Source organism: Gymnodraco acuticeps, unplaced genomic scaffold, assembly GCF_902827175.1.
Source record: "Gymnodraco acuticeps unplaced genomic scaffold, fGymAcu1.1, whole genome shotgun sequence".
NCBI classification, from domain to species: domain Eukaryota; kingdom Metazoa; phylum Chordata; class Actinopteri; order Perciformes; family Bathydraconidae; genus Gymnodraco; species Gymnodraco acuticeps.
Window position 1 is genome coordinate 1,675,543 of NW_022990391.1, and position 16,680 is coordinate 1,692,222.

Consider the following 16,680-nt stretch of genomic DNA (forward strand, 5'->3'; position numbering starts at 1 on the left):
GCCCCATTAACTGAGTATTAAACATCACTTTAAATGGAAGATCCCCATAGGCCCCGCCCACTCGATCGGATCCGCGACCAGTATTGGCTGATAAATTGGCGATCGGAGCGTCCCTACTATTTAATAAGAAAACAAACTGTATTTACTTATCATCTTTCTATTCTAATGTAATGCTAGATAGTTTAATGAACACTATTGAAATACATTTTTAGGGCCTGAGCACCGACCTATTGAATCCATCAAGCTGGACCAGGCAATGAACCGCCTAGAGCAGGGGTGGGCAAACTTTTTGGCTCGGGGACCACTATGAGTTTTAAAATTTGACAGACGGGCCGGGCCAGTAGCAGATCGGTGAAAACATATTTAGCTGTCCACTCCTCATTATACACTCGGCACTCAATGTTGACTTTTCTTTTCTTTGGTCCACTCATTGTTACAGATGCAGGTTCAAAGGTGAATTATGTTCAAAGGGGAATTATTGCATTATTGCGTAATCGTTTGCTTCATGCCGTAACCGTTTACGTGCCTTCTTATCACCCACACAGCGTTTTACGTCGCTGATTTTCTCCGCAACACCGCTCACAAGAACATCAATAGAGGACTGCGTCGGGTAGTTTTTAATTATATGAAGCCAGATTAAATTAAATAACTACTTCTCCAACCTTATACCTTTCTCCAGAGTGCCGTGGTGCATTGTTTATTAATGTGGTTCAGTCTACGGGAGAATAAACTCCAGTAGACGAGCAGCACTGCAGCGGGCAGTAATGCTCGTCTACCGGACTTTATTCTCCCGTTAACTCACGGCCGCTGTAAAGTTTTCATTGTCTGACTGTCACACAACAAGCAGCTGATAAATATCCCCCATCCCCATAAGTGAATGTGAATGTGTCTGAAAGCTGTTTGGCATCACAACGCTGTTATGAAAGTTTCTCTGGCACTCTACAGATGATGTTAGCTAATCAGACTATCTTGACTACTACAGATTCAAAAGCCCAATATATATGGCCCGCGGGCCTTAGTTTGCCCATGCCTGGCCGAGAGTAAACATTTAGCAGAATTAGAATTTACTGGCAGGATAGTCAGAACTGGTGAAAAATATAATATTTTAGGAGGTATCATTCTCTGGGTGTCGGCAACAATAGTGACCCCTACAAAGATATTGAAAGGCAGCCCCTCTTCGTGAAATGTACCTACAAGTCTCAAGTCTGAAATTTGAGGATCTAAAGTTATTAAAAGCTTTATTCTCCTTCGAACCCACTCAACGTAGCGTGGTGACGAAAAATCCCCTTTTGCCATCAGATAGATTTCTTTATTTTTTGCTTACATAACATTTTTTTAAATATTCAAACTCCTCCTACAGAATAAATCCAATCCTAACAAAGCTTATTCTCAAAGTCAACTTTATTGTCAATCTTCCAGTTTGTGTGTACAGACAGAGATCAAAATACTGTTTCCCACAATCCCGAATATAAAAACAATGTATATAGAATATAAAAATATGTGTGCAAATATGTATGAATATACACATTAAGACACATTTTTACATGTGCACACATTAAGACCTAAATAAAAACACAACAATCAATATATACAAAATAACAGTCACTTCAATATTTTGAGAATGTACATTAGTGCAGATTATCCATCGAATGTGCAAAAATAAATATTAGTGCAAGATTGTCTATAGCATGTGCATTATTGCAATATTGTCCATAGCAGTGTAAAAAGTATCTGGTGCTGGATTTGAGTGTCTGAGTGTGTGGGGGAGTTATAGTCCAGTGGGGGCAGGGAAGAGAGGGGGGAGAGGGGGAGGGGAGAGAGTTCAGCCTCCTGACAGCCTGGTGGAAAAAACTGTTCTTTAGTCGGGTGGTGCTCGACCTCAGGCTGTGGAACCTCCTCCCTGAAGGCAGGAGGGTGAAGAGGCAGGTGTGGTCACCAGCAATACTGAGTGCTGAGTGCGGGTCAGGCGGGTGTTGTAAATGTCCAGGAGTGAGGCACCGTTGATCCTCTCAGCTGTGTTCACAATGCGCTGCAGGGTCTTGCGGTTCGATGCTGGGCAGCTTCCGAACCACACCGTGATTCAGCTGCTGAGGATGCTTTCGATGGCGCCTCGGACGAAGTAGAGGCACTGCTGGGCTTTCTTGGTGATTGATGTTGTGTTGTTACTCCAGGAGAGGTCCTCGGTGATGTGCACCCCCAGAAATGTAGTGCAGCTCACCTGTTCCACAGCAGTACCACCAATGGTCAGTGGGTGGGGGTGTTGGGTGTCGTTTCTCCTGAAGTCGACAACATTTTATTTGTTTTTTTTAGCCGCTCAAAGCACTTCATGATGGTGGAAGTCAGCGGGGCGGTAGTCATTGAAGCAGGAAGGTGATGACTTATTCGGCACAGGTATGATGGTGGTTACCTTGAAGCACGAGGGAACAACAGCCTGGTTCAGGGAGATGTTCAAGATGTCTGTGAGGACATCTGTGAGCTCAGCACACGACCAGGAATGTTGTCAGGCCCAGAAGCTTTCCAGGTGTTAATCCTTAACAGTGTGCTCCTCACACTGCCGGGGGACAGACACATAGCCTGGTCGTTGGGTGGAGGCGTTGTTTTCTGCGCAGGTGTTCTGTTCTGTGTTTCGAAGCGTGCGAAGAAGCCGTTGAGGTTGTTCAGCAGAGAGATGTCACAGGTCTGTGGTGGTGGTTTGTAGGGGTGCAACGGTATACGTATTCGTACCGACAATATTCGGTATGGGCCCTTTGGTTCGGTACACGTGTGTACCTAAGTGTACCGAACGAATATAACGTTAAACGTAAAAAATTGAGAACGTGAACAACTTTTTGAAAGTATTCTCAGGTGCTGCGTCGCAGCATTCAGTGTAATTTGCTCACATTGGGTTCAACATGTCATAGAGCGAAGTCATTTCATTGGACGAGAGGCATACTATGAGAGCTGGTCACAGGGATGCGTTCAAATTGAGTCAGTAATTTGAGGAACTGTCGACTGGCAACTGGAAATGGCGAACGCAGATAAAGTTGAGCTCGAAAATCCTCCAGCATCATTGAAGTCTCCGGTTTGGGAACATTTTGGTTTCGCAGTTACATACAAGGATGACGGACAAAGACAGGTGGACCGAACCAAAGCTGTTTGTCGGCATTGTTCAACTAAAATTGGTTATGCGGCTGGCAATACATCAAACTTGCACACTCGTTTGAAAAGGCATCACCCGAACATGAATATCACCGGTACCAAAAGAAAAAAGACTGAAGTGAAAACCCAACTCCCGCTAGCATGTAAACCTCCACCACTCGCAAAAAGTCAGACCGAGCCAAAGCTATTACAAACGCCAAATATCCTTATGTTGCCATGTTAGCAAAGCGCTACCTGGCTGTATCTGCTACTACCTCTGTCCCTAGCGAGAGGGTGTTCTCCACAGCAGGAGACATTGTTAGTGCCAGCAGATCTGCCCTTTCGGCAAGCAATGTGGACAAGTTCATCTTTCTTTAAAAAAACATGAAAATACAATGACAAGCAAGTCCTAATGTCAAACTGGCTGCTTAGGTACTAGTACAGTACAGTTCAAATACAGATTATTTCAGTTCATCGAAATGCTGCACCTTAATGTCTATTTTATTATATTTTGTATTTATTTGAGTGAATACATTATTCACAGTTTAATAATAATAAATAATTAGTTTTTTTTTAATGCTTTGTGATAATTTTTTCTGCTGTACCGAAAACGTACCGAACCGTGACCTAAAAACCGAGGTGCGTACCGATTTTGGAAACTGATCTGGTGACTTTCACTCAGGGTCTGTATGCCGGTTTTAACATAACAGTGAGGTGATGTGAGAGTCCGATGTGGGGGAGGGGAGAAGCCTTGTAAGCTCCCTTGATTGTGGTATAAACAAGATCCAGAGTATTGTTTTTTCTTGTTGGGAAATCAACATATGTTTTCAGGTTTGCATGATTGAGGTCCCCAGCGACGATGAGAACACCGTCTGGGTGTGTTGCCTGCTGGTTATAGATCGCTCGATACAGCTCACCGAGTGCCTCCTCTCTGTCCTTGTTGTTAGAGGTGGGGGGGATGTAAACAGCTGCTAGCAGGATGGTGCTGATTTCCCTTGGAAGATGGAAAGGCCTGCACTTCACGACCATAAACTCCGCCAGCGGTGAACAGTGTTTGTAGACAACCACAACGTCCCTACACCAAGCATCATTGATGTAAACAATAACCCCTCCACCGCAGGTCTTCCCCCCTGCTAACCGTGGCTCTGTCTGAGCGGTAGCATGTTAGCCGGTCGAGCTGAAAGGCAGAGTCTGTGATGTTGTCATTTAGCCATGTTTCCGTGAAAACGTACACACAGCATTCTCTCACCTCACTTTGGGTCGACCGGAGAAGTCTTCAGTTGTCCATTTTATTATCCAGTGAGTACATTAGCCATGAGAATGCTCGGGATAGTGGGCCTGTGTGGGCTAGCTGCTAGCCTAGCCCGGAAGCCTCCGCACTTACCCCTCTTCTGCTTCCTCTCACACCACCTGCGGTGTCTCCTGTCCAGCTGTCGTAAAAACTAAAGATGCGTGAGAGCTAGGGGCCGCTGCTGTCTGCGCCGGCATCTTCATTCTACAACCTTTAAAGGTGGTACAGTACTACGGCTTCCACAGATGACATTTTGTTATGGATTTTTGGTCAAAGCACTTAAGATATGCATTGCTATCGGGATGTTAAGAGCATTCCATGGAATATAAAAAAAGTGTATCTCGAGCCGGTTTCTCAAACTTACCTACCCCACCTTTAACTGTAAGATAATGTTCAGGCAAAAGTCCTTTGATATTCATGATAGTTCACACATTGCCCTTGCTATTGTCAACAAATATCAAATTGGCTTTAATGAGCATTGGCTACTCAGACGTCGGCCGTTTTGAAAAATAAGGTTCTTCCTGTAATTTTAGCAAACTTTTAGCAAACATTAGAATTTTGGTTGGACTAACTTTGTCACCAATGTGATGCTAAATTGCAAAGGAAAAGTTGATAACTCAAACAATAAGGTCAAAGTGCACAACCTTTTAAAATATTTAAACAAAACTGATTTCCACTGACTGGTGTAATGATAAATTGCAGAGCTTTAGAGTTTTTATGAGATCTCGCAAAGGCCTTCCTCCCCATGAAACAGGAAGTGCCTGTTACTTCTGATCTGCACCCAACTTGACAGACTTGATGACAATCCAAGCCTGAGGACATTCACAGCCAATAGTGTGCCTATCCCCTTACACTGTGACCCCGCCCCCTCTCATAATACATAAACCGTTTGTCATAAGAACTTGTGGGAGGCATCCCAGAGTTCCTGTTTCATTAGTGACACTTTGTACACACAATACTCAAGCCCTCCAAAACTCAGAAACCTTTTTTCGAAAAAAATGCCTTAAAAATTTAAGGCATCGTTGCACTCACTAAAGACTTCCTGTTTAATTCGTGATACGGTTTGCCCCGCCCTCTTTATTTTGACCATCTGCAACTCATAGTTCAAATGTGTGTCTTTCCTTGAGCTTTTTACTACATTTATCATTTCAGACGGACAAGTGACGTTATTCGCCCATATTTATTGACAAATTATTGATACATTCAGCTTACAAAAGGCAGAACTCATTCGCAAATTGTCCGTGTCCGCCATTGTTGTTTGCGACCGCTTTACGTTTCCTTCTTTGTCATGTGTGATTAGGGATGGGTACCGAGCCCCGGTATTAAACGGGCCCCGGGGCGGAATTATTGAAGACAGTGGTACCATTAAGCTCCGAAGTTATTTGTCTTTTTATCGGTACTGGAGACATTTAAAAAATATATGTCATATGTATTATTGCTACATAAACATTATATTGCAGTTATAGTTTCGCCAACTCCGTTTCTAATATGCAATAAGACTACAAAAGGCGTCTATGATGTATTTTCGATCTTTCGCACGAGAAACAAATCCGTTTTCCTGACTTTATTTTTTTTGTAGAAAGTTACCGGTGCACCAAGGAGGAAGTGGAACACGAGACAACCCATTTCATTGCAGACTGTTATGTTTACGTGGGGAAATGACAGTGCATACATTATTTGAGATATATTTTGAAGTCAGACTTAATTTTATGGACATTTCGGCCAGGGGTGTAGAGCTATTGGTTTAAGCACCGGATTGGCAAAACACTGGCGAGTCTGTAAACCAGTCTGCTTTGATCTATGAATTAATGTCCGTGACTCTCAGAGTACCTGCTGCCCGCAGCTGTTTTACACACACACACACACACACACACACACACACACACACACACACACACACACACACACACACACACACACACACACACACACACATAGTGGCAGACTGGCCATCGGGACGTTTTATTGGCCAAAGGGCCGGTACCAAAGTGGGCCGCCCGTCACTAGCCGTCTAAGTACGATATATATCTCAAATAATGTATGCACTGTCATTTCCCCACGTAAACATAACAGTCTGCAATGAAATGGTTGTCTCCTGTGCGCTTCACTTCCTCCTTGGCGCACCGGTAACTTTCTCAACAAAAAAAAATGCGCACGAGTTAGTAAAAAAAAAGTCAGGATAACGAGTTAGTATCTCGTGCGCACGAAAAACGTTCTCGTGCGCACGAGATACTAACTCGTTATCCTGACTTTTTTTTTTCTCTCTCTCTCTGTTTTTTTTTTTTTTTTTTACATGTCCCTTTAGGGGCTCCGTAGTAACCCATATTCTTGTATGCTTTATGTTGATATGTAATCATATTTAAAATAGGTGCAGCATGCACAAAGTATAGTCCATGGACAAGTACTCTCTAAAAACTTTTTCTTACACTGTATAGTTCCTGTTGTTTATAAGCTATACTTAAAAAAGAAGCTCCTTCTTCACCAGCTGCAACAAGTGATGAACACATGAATGTGAGAGGTGGGAGAAGTACTCAGATATTGTAGTAAAAGTAGAAGTACTCAGATCTTGTGCTTGAGTAAAAATAGAAGTACTCAGATCTTAAAGGTAGGGTAGGTAATGTTGGAGAAACCAGCTCGAGTGCACTAGAATTTGAAAATACACAGCCAGAACAAATCTGCCACTTCCTTACAGAGCCCCTCCTCCAACACACACGAACGTGCACATGACCAATGAGGGCACGAGATAAGTTTATGCACAGATGGAAGGCTGACAGGCAGGTAGGCCATCCAGTTATTTTAGCCGGGCCGGCTAACATGATTGGTCGTGTTTCTTACAGCACTACGGCTTCCATAGATGAAGATGACGTTTTTTTATGGATTCTTTGTCAAAGTACTTCAGATATTCATTGCTATCGGGATGTTAAGAGCATTCCATAGAATATAACAAAAAGTATATCTCGAGCCGGTTTCTCAAACTTACCTACCCCACCTTTAAACTTGAGTAAAAGTAGAAGTACCAGATCTTAAACTTGAGTAAAAGTAGAAGTACCAGATCTTAAACTTGAGTAAAAGTAGAAGTACCAGATCTTAAACTTGAGTAAAAGTAGAAGTACTCAGATCTTGTACTTGAGTAAAAGTAGAAGTACCAGAGTGTAGGAATACTTTGTTACAAGTAAAAGTCCTGCATTCAAAATGTCAACTCAAACTCAATTAAAAGTATGAAAGTATTAACATCAAAATATAGTTAAAGTACCAAAAGTCAAAGTAGTGATTGTGCAGATTGGTCCATTTCAGAATAATATATATGATATGTTTAATAATCATTGATGCATTAAAGAGCTGGTAAAGGTGCAGCTAGTTTGAATGACTTTGTATACTGCAGGGTAGCTTACACAAATACCTCAAAATTGTATTTAAGTACAGAACTTGAGTAAATGTACAAGTTTACTGTCATGTCCATTTTACAATGAAATTATATGAATCAATTATATGTACTTTCATGATTCTGAAATGGGCCTTTGTGCAGAGTGAGTGCTTTTGTTTTTATCTTAACTTTTTAATGATTTTGTATCGCTTTGAATGCCTTAGCACGGTCCGGGTTATTTCTCTCAGAGGTATCAATATGTTTACTTCGTTAGCCTCTTGCCGTAACATTAGAACATGTTTCACTGTTCTAAACATGACCTTTCAAACATGTCAACATGTAGACAGTCCAAACAGCAGCGTCACTCACCTCAGTGTGTGGAGTCTGCGAGCTGGGAGCACTGCGAAACGGCCCGGAGAATAACGGTCTGACGGCACGGAGAATAACGGTCTCACGGCTCCTATGTAGACGGACCGACAACAACAACAAGTTTCACAGGAAACGGGAGACTGGGCGGAGCTCTTCATCCTCACTCACTCACTCACTCACACACACACGCACGCACACACACACACACACACACACACACACACACACACACACACACACACACACACACACACACACACACACACACACACACACACACACACACACACACACACACACACACACCCAGAGACAGGGAGTGGTCGACTGGAGCCTGGACTCACAGTTTTGGACTGATTTGACTTCATCTCCATATTCACTCTCCAGAGGAACAGGTAGGAATGAGTTGGTGTCTGTAGGAACAGCATGTGCTGCTGGGGGGGGGGGGGGGGGCTAAACGACTTGCTGATAAAGGAGAGGGTCCGTCGCTTCAACAGCGAATACGCTATGTGTGTGTGTAATGTGCGCGCAATGTGCGCGTTCACAGCAGAACACTGCGCAACGCCGGGGAGGGGGGTACACCAAAAACGTTGTCTGTGATTACTTTTACTGATAACTATGAACAACTTCAAAAACAATGGCAGTTTATTTTTAATTTTTCATACCTTATTTTCTTGAAGTTTACTTTATCTGAATGCCAGGACAGACAAACTAAGAAGTTCACGTGTTTCAGACAAGCATTTGTGTTTGCCGTGTATAACTAGTTGTTGTTTTTTGTAGAAGTGTGTTATTCATTCTTGACAAGTTGTTAATCACGTGTTTGGGTTAATGATGGTCGAAAGGATTCTCATTTTTGTTTCACTTTTTTCACATTTTGTTATTTGGATTCCTATAGTTGTATGTGTGTGTTGATGTCTGTATGTGGTTGTTGTGTGTGAGTGTGAATATGTGTACCCCATGAGGAATAGCCTACTGTAGCTCATGCTAATAGGGATTATATGAAGAGATCTGCAGCTCTATCTGTCCTGGTTAGTTTCCAGTATAACGTGCTGTTCCTTTGGGTTTGATTTTCAATAGCATTGATTGGGATGTTTCACCAGTAACATTGTGTAGCAACTCACTGTGAATTCAACATGCCTGTGGACAAAAATAAATATGGTCTCCGGGCTGCACCAAAATCCTAAAGAAACAAATATTTTCCTAACATATAGTACATTAAGTCAAGCTTTGTTAAAACATATTGTGAGTTTTACCAAAGTTAGATTAACATTTTCAATATTGGGCTAATAAAGAGCTTTTTATCTCATTTTGTTTTTGTTTCTTATACTAAATAGTTATAATTCAGTCAGCAGTCAACAAGGTCAAATTTAAGTCACAGTCGAAAACATTTTAATTGTTAAAGTTTGAAAAAAATGGTTTCTTTAAATTAAATGATTATAGTTAATGCAGCCAAAAAATAGGAAATGTGTGTTCTATTTCCAAAGCCAAATTCCTCCATGTGTCTGTTGAGGGGCTGCAGGCATGGCGGTAGCGGTGTGCCGGGACCTGACGGTGACGGTGTTGGAGGACGTGAACGCTGCCAAGCTGACGGAGCGACAGCAGGCTCTGCGCGCTGCCATCCAGAGGGGAGAGCCAAAGTGTCTGGGGGTGAGTGAGCACACACAGGAGGCTTTGGGTAGGTTCACTTGAAGATAGGACCACGATTTGAGGGAAAGGGGAAGTATTGTGAGAAAAACAGGGGAGTTCAGAAATATCGTTGTCTCATCTCTTCGCACTGCTGCAAACATAGGTCCAGAATGTGTTAACATTCTGTTTTACTTACAGCGGCTCTATGTTTACAGACTGGCATATCTTGGTGCTTAGCAGCCATCTGTAGATGTGTATGAAAGATGTGTACTGCACCATCTGAAGTAAAAGTAGTAACTCCACAGGTAAGCTGTAAATGGCCAGTTTAACTCTTTAAAGTGTCGTGCTGCAGGAACACTCACCTGTTGCAGTGTGGTCATGTGATAATCTGAATGATGTTTGAGGGATTGTAACAGGATAAGGACACGTCCACTACACTTCAGCAACCAATCGTTACTTGAGAAAAATAATAATGGATAACTTTAAAATGTTAATTCAAAAACTTAATTTGCCAAATCTGGAGAGAATTGGATGGTGAAAATGTGAATTGTGGTTAAAAAATCATTAAAATGTTGTTAATTCTAAATTAATAAAATAAAAAGAAAGAATAAATAAATGAAAGCAACTGCGAAAGCCAGTGGTAAAATGCTGCAACAACAAAAAACACTAGAAAGTAAATAATTAAATGATTTAAGCTCTCTTATTGTCAAAAAAAAAAAAAGTATATAAAGGTTCAGGGGCCAAAAATATCCCATGCTTCATAAACTGGAAATGAGTCCAACAACTCATCAGATGCATTTTTGCCTGTTGTCTATTATATTTGACTGAAATTAAAACATCTAAATCCAAATATCTTGCCATTCAACATAGAAAGAAAAGGAGATCATTTTAGGGAGACGGGCACAATGAGCACATGACACCTGCTGGGTGAGAGCTGTGTGCGCATGCTCCGACCCCAGGCAGGATTCACATCGTGAGTGCCGGTCATAACCTATGGTCATAACCCATTATGTACCCCGTCTGGCATGAGGAGCAAACTCTAACACAACACTGTGTACTCATGTTTAAGGCTCTTTTTCGAGGTGGCTCTTAAAAGAGTCTTTGCTCTTTAGTGTCTACAGTGCTTCAGTACCGGGGTGCTGAAGCAAAGTGGGAGCAGATTGTCGGGCCTCCTTCCTATTTATACCGGAAGTGAGTCCGAGGTGGGCCCCACCTATGTGGATTACAAGTGTTTCACTGCTGCACGGGAGTGCAGGGGATTACCCAATAGCGATACCCTTAGAGGGCTACGCCTATACGAAATAGAACGACCCCGGTAAGAAGTGAACCAGCGTCGTAGGACCGGAAACCCAGAGTTAACCCTGAAGTTACCTCGCTAAGCGAAAATCCGGCTTCGTAGTACAGGCCTCAGCACTGCTAAAAAATCCCTACATGCACAAACAAAAGATCACACAGATCACACAGCTGCACTCTGATCAAGAGATTCATACACAGCTGGAGGCCTCTCTTTAAAGATTGCTGTGTGTGTGTGTGTGTGTGTGTGTGTGTGTGTGTGTGTGTGTGTGTGTGTGTGTGTGTGTGTGTGTGTGTGTGTGTGTGTGTGTGTGTGTGTGTGTGTGTGTGTGTGTGTGTGTGTGTGTGTGTGTGTGTGTGTGTGTGTAGGTGAGTCAGGTGATGTTGGGGCTGATGGTCGTGTCCTACTCCATCCCCCTACTCTTCACTGAGGTGACGGAGGTGGTGCTGCTGGGTGTCCCCTGGTGGAGCGGCCTGACGGTCAGTCTCTGGGACGGAGAGCCATACTTGCTGTTTCATCTGTTTTCTTTTGCATTTCTACCAATATTGTTTACATTTAAAAAAAAAAAGAAGAAGCAGAACCTCTGAAAGGCTTCAGTCACCTGAGCGCAGCGGCATTCATACATTTATTGAATACCTTTAGTTACTTTACAGATAGTCATTCAAACTAGCTGCACCTTTACCAGCTTTGAGAACACTTTAATGATCAATAATTATAAAACATATCATATATATTATTCTGAAATGGACCAATCTACTTTTACTGTCGGTACTTTAACTATGTTTTGATGATAATACTTTTCTACGATTACTTGATTAACATTTTAAATGTAGGACTTTTACTGTAACAGAGTATTACTACACTGTTGTACTTTTACTTAACTACAAGATATGAGTACTTGTAGGACTTCTGTGGACGTTAACGTTGTGACATCATGTCGTGTTCCTGTCTCAGTTCATCACAGCAGGAGTGGTCACTATCGTCCTGGACAAACACTGCACCATGAAGATCGTGAGTCTTAAGGCAACACATACACATTCAAGATTCGTTATGATTACACACATTTGGCATACATGGAGGCAAAATGTTGTTCTCCAAACAAAAACAAGACAAAAAATATGCCATAAGAAGTCACCAAAATAAGTAGTCTAAAAGCTGCTACATGCAGCTAAACAGTGTGTATATACTGTGTACTGTCGACACACTGAATAAAAAAAATGAATAATGTTGCGTCTGTGTGTGTAGCTGCGTGTGTGTTTGGTGGTGACCATGGTGTCCACGTTGCTGTCCGTGGTGGCTTTAATCATCTACTCTGTGGACATGGGCAAGAATCCTGCAGTGCCCTGCGTCAGGAATCCGGATGGCTTCTGCAGTGAGCACCACGCCACAGTGGGTATCATTTATATTTTTGTCACTGTCATTATTACAAGACTTTTGTGAAATCAGATTTAAAGTTGGATAATATGTACAGGGTATTATACAACACCAGTATACAGCACACACCCCTAACATTGGTAAAGCCCAGTATTGCTCACTGATAATGACTAATATTGAGTATTGGCTGTTGATAAGTTCTTTTAAATGACATACACAGTCATAAAGCCCCCACTAACTTCCATTGGGTTTACAGAATAACTGATTGCCATCATACCAAAGTGACGTTTCACTAGCAGGAACCACGCCACAACAGTGTGATGTTTGTAGGTTTATTGCAAGAAGTAACAATTAATTGATATGGAGGGGTTGATGAGATGTACTGGTCTGGCGGGACGTGCTGTGGTCCGTGCAGAGGGAGACTCAGAGTGGGGGTACCGTCTCCGGCATGATCTGCTCGGGCTGATTGCGGGCCCCAGACGATACCTAGAATTAAAATATACATAGTTCAAATATAAACGGTGACAGGCAGAGGATGTTGGGATGAAGGGATAATAATAATTTCAATATCTTTTTATAGCGCCTTTCAAGAGACCCAAGGACGCTTTACAATGGGAAACAAAACAACAAAAGGATGAAAGGATGTGGGATGTAGGGATGAGGGAAGGGAGGGATGATGGATGTAGGGATGGGAGGGATGAATGGATGTAAGGGTGTATCGCTCGGTGTGAGGCGGAAGGGGAATTGTATGGGTAGAAGGGAGAGGGAAGGTGGGTTGAGAGAATGGAGACAGGCAGTGGCTGGAAGTTTGGCCGGATATAAATAGGGGTGGCCGTGATTAGAGACGGGGTTTAGGCCTGGCCCTGCTCCTGAACCTAGGTTAACAAGTTAACTTCATCAATAAGCATGAACACGCAAAGCAATCACTGTATCCTTAAGAAAATAAACACATCTCTAATTGGATTGCAGTCCAGATTAATTAACTGGGTGAGTCAGGATGCTTCCAGTGTTTGGCTCTCCGCTGTACTATTGCCTACTCCATTTTAAACTGATAGATGAATAAGGTCTCAGTTGTGGACCCACAATGGACTCTGAATGTCGTTGTACTTTTTGTATAATGACAATAAAAGGCTTTAAATGTAATGAACTGTAATGCTCTATGGTAAGTAGACTATAATGCAAGCTGGACATGCAGAGGTATCTTCACTGTCCACCTCTCTTCCTGCTGTTTGAGAGAAACTCAGCCACCAGAGAGAGCAGACATCCATACTCTGAACTTTAATAATGTAGCCCTGCCTGTTCCTAGTTCACCATTCAATAGTCACTCAGTGCTTTGGTCCATTCATTCTTAATACATCCACAAACATGAAATTAACATTAAGGTCTCACATTTTCCAACACTCAGTGCGTGATGACTGCCATGTAGAGGTGCTGTGTGGTTGGTGTGAAGCATAGAAGAAAAACAACACCTCCTTCAATAACGAGCTCCACCATTTTGGTTAAAAACGTCCTAATAATGGCAAATATAGAAAACATTGTTGAGGATATTAACTGAAAAATATAAATGATTGTCCAGGGGGTTGAAGTGAAGTGGAAAGTTAAAGTATTAGGAAGTGCCAGTGGTATGGTGTAGGTCAGTGATCATCAACTGGCGGCCCGCGGGTCACATCCGGCCCGCACGACAGGGGTGACTGTGGGGTTGGTGGAGTGGTTAATGCGTTCGCCTCCCACCCATTTTTTTTTTTACAACGTCTCGTGAGTAAGGTGCAGTACCGGAGTCCAACAGAGAGGCAGCAGCTGCGGGTCAGTAGACTGTGTACTGCGAAACCTTCCCTGCCTTGAACAATAATTGATCCTTCGTTGTGAAGAGTCTGGTTAATGCGGTCCGCACCACAGCAGTAGCCCCGCTGCGACAGAGTCCAACAGAGAGGCAGGAGCTGCGGGACAGTAGCCTAGAAGAAGGGTTGGGTTGTAACGGAATACGTGTAATGGCGTTACGTAATCAGAATACAACAATCAAGTAGGCTAACTGTATTCAGCTGGCGTTACATTTAAAAAACGAGTAATTTGATTACAGTTACTTTCGTAAACCTGAAGTGAATACATTTTGGAATTATTGGTGGAAAAGTTTCCTCACAAAATGTAATATTCATTACCGGCAGAACTGTGTGCACACTGCACGGTGCTGCAGCATGTCTGTGAGCGAGAGAGAGATGCAGCGTGTCTGTGAGGCCCCGCCCCCGCACGCAGATGAGAGAGAGATCTCTTTTAAAATATATTGAAAGTTAGAAACGGAGATGGTTCGATAAAATGTGCAAGATAACGTTTATGTAGCATTTCTTTATTGTCGAGATGATGACATTTATAACGGGATCAAATCAAAGTGAATGGCCTGCTGCTGCTGAATGCATGGGGCAAGTGACTGGAACAAGTTTTAAAAGTTATTACATCGTTTCAGATAATAAATAATAATGATAATTCATTCTATTTAGGGGCGCCTTTCAAAGCACCCAAGGACACCTTACAATTCATAACATATTCTAAGGAAAGGTTTTAAGACAGTACAAAGAATGCAGTCCGGGTGATGTTTTGTATGTGGGGTGCAGGTGAGAGAGAGCTGTCCAGAATGACACCAAGATGTTGTGTTTGAGTTCTTGATAAGCCATTAAAACAGTAAAATAAGTCTCTCCTGTTCACCAAAACATACCCATCTGTTATGGAAAAAGAAAGTAATCCAAAATTATTCTAAAAGTAATCTGAATACATTTTTAAGACACGTAACTGTAACTGTATTCTGATTACTTTCAGAGCATGTAATCAGTAACTGATTACATTTACAAAGTAACCCTCCCAACCCTGCCTAAAAGTGATCATTCGTTAGCGTGAAGAGTCTGCTAAGCTTGCGGTCCACAGTACCTGAGCGTGCTCCACTAGCACCCCCCCACTTCAAAATTCTGGGCTATATAAAAATCGCTGGCCCGCGATAGTGTCTATTGGATACATTTTGGCCCTTGGACAAATGTAGTTGGTGATCCCTGGTGTAGGTGTTCTGGCATTAGGACAGTCTGAGCTGGGGACTCAAGTCGATGAAGCGCTGTGTGTCTTTCCAACAGAGGCTGAGCAGAGGAGTGAAGGCGTCCCTCCTCGTCTTCACCCTGGCCCAGACGGCCATCTCTGCCGTCCTCTGCTTCCTGCTCTTCAGGCAGAGACACGGCTTCGGACCGTACGCTGTAAGGCTGCAACACTTTCACCTCACGAGCAAATACTTCATACAAGAGAATAATACCACAACAGTGTCATTGCTAAGGCACAGCCAGAGCTCTGTCAAAGGTCATCAAGAAGTACAATCGGACGAAAGACAAAATGTGACGATTAAATGTACAAAGGTCAATTAAAAGATGGTATATTGTAAAAGTGGTATACAGTCACACACAGCAAGTAGACTAGCTCAGTTTGAAAAGCTGTGTTGAAAGAATACAAATCAGCCGTATATAAATATTTTCACGAAATGAAATGACAGGCCCGCTTATTTAAAGGCAGCCAGTTTGCATCAGCCATTGCAAACAAATACAGTTTTCACTTATATTAGCGTTACTTAATAATACAAATCAGTGAGAGCACCTTGTCGTAAGCACCTCCCCCTCTTCTCATAAACATATATTTTTATAGTCACAACTTTCTGATATGAGGAGAAGTGATGGCATGGTGCTGATTCTGCTTCTGTCTTTTACAGTCCCTCAGCCCTGGTGAACCAGAGACCCCCACAGCACTCATCCCCCCCGAGCTGAACTGATCAGCCAATGGCCCCCCCTTCTGTTCCAGAGATGACTGATCACCTGTGTGTGCTTCCCCTTTGTCTATCTGCTCGTACGTATGACTTCTCCACAGAGCTGCCTGATATCTCAGCAGGAGACGTGTCAGTTGTCAGTGTTGTTATGCATGTCTGTCAAGAGCTGAATATTTCATTACACATCAGCCAAATGATTCAATACTTCAATATAGTGGGCTGCATTAAAAGAAAACATTAGGGAAGAAATAACAACTGTTTAACATTAACAACCTTAAAGAAGGGACATCTCATTCTGATTTGTTCCTGTGGTAAAAGTATTATATCACACTTTTGTGGCCAAAAACTGTGGACATGTATCCTGAGTGGCTGGAACAGGATGCACAGTCCAGCCATGTGTGCAGGAAGTGGGGACTGTCTGCTGTGACACAGAGATAAAAAAGTCATATACACCAGAT

General features: G+C 42.6%; 1 protein-coding gene across 3 annotated transcripts; it reads left to right on the forward strand.

Moving 5' to 3' along the window:
• The first annotated feature begins 8,375 nt into the window (after nucleotides 1-8,375).
• Nucleotides 8,376-16,458, forward strand: tmem176 (transmembrane protein 176). 3 transcript variants are annotated; one of them, XM_034224506.1, is made up of 7 exons: nucleotides 8,376-8,536; nucleotides 9,626-9,788; nucleotides 11,430-11,540; nucleotides 12,016-12,072; nucleotides 12,307-12,450; nucleotides 15,549-15,665; nucleotides 16,169-16,458. In XM_034224506.1, the coding sequence occupies exons 2-7, from the start codon at nucleotides 9,663-9,665 to the stop codon at nucleotides 16,226-16,228; spliced, it is 615 nt and encodes a 204-aa protein (XP_034080397.1). In that variant the 5' UTR covers nucleotides 8,376-8,536; nucleotides 9,626-9,662; the 3' UTR covers nucleotides 16,229-16,458. The 3 variants fall into 3 exon arrangements, with proteins under 3 accessions (XP_034080397.1, XP_034080398.1, XP_034080396.1); XM_034224507.1 differs by having other exon boundaries at nucleotides 9,652-9,788; XM_034224505.1 differs by having other exon boundaries at nucleotides 8,378-8,536; nucleotides 9,661-9,788.
• The last annotated feature ends 222 nt before the right edge of the window (nucleotides 16,459-16,680 follow it).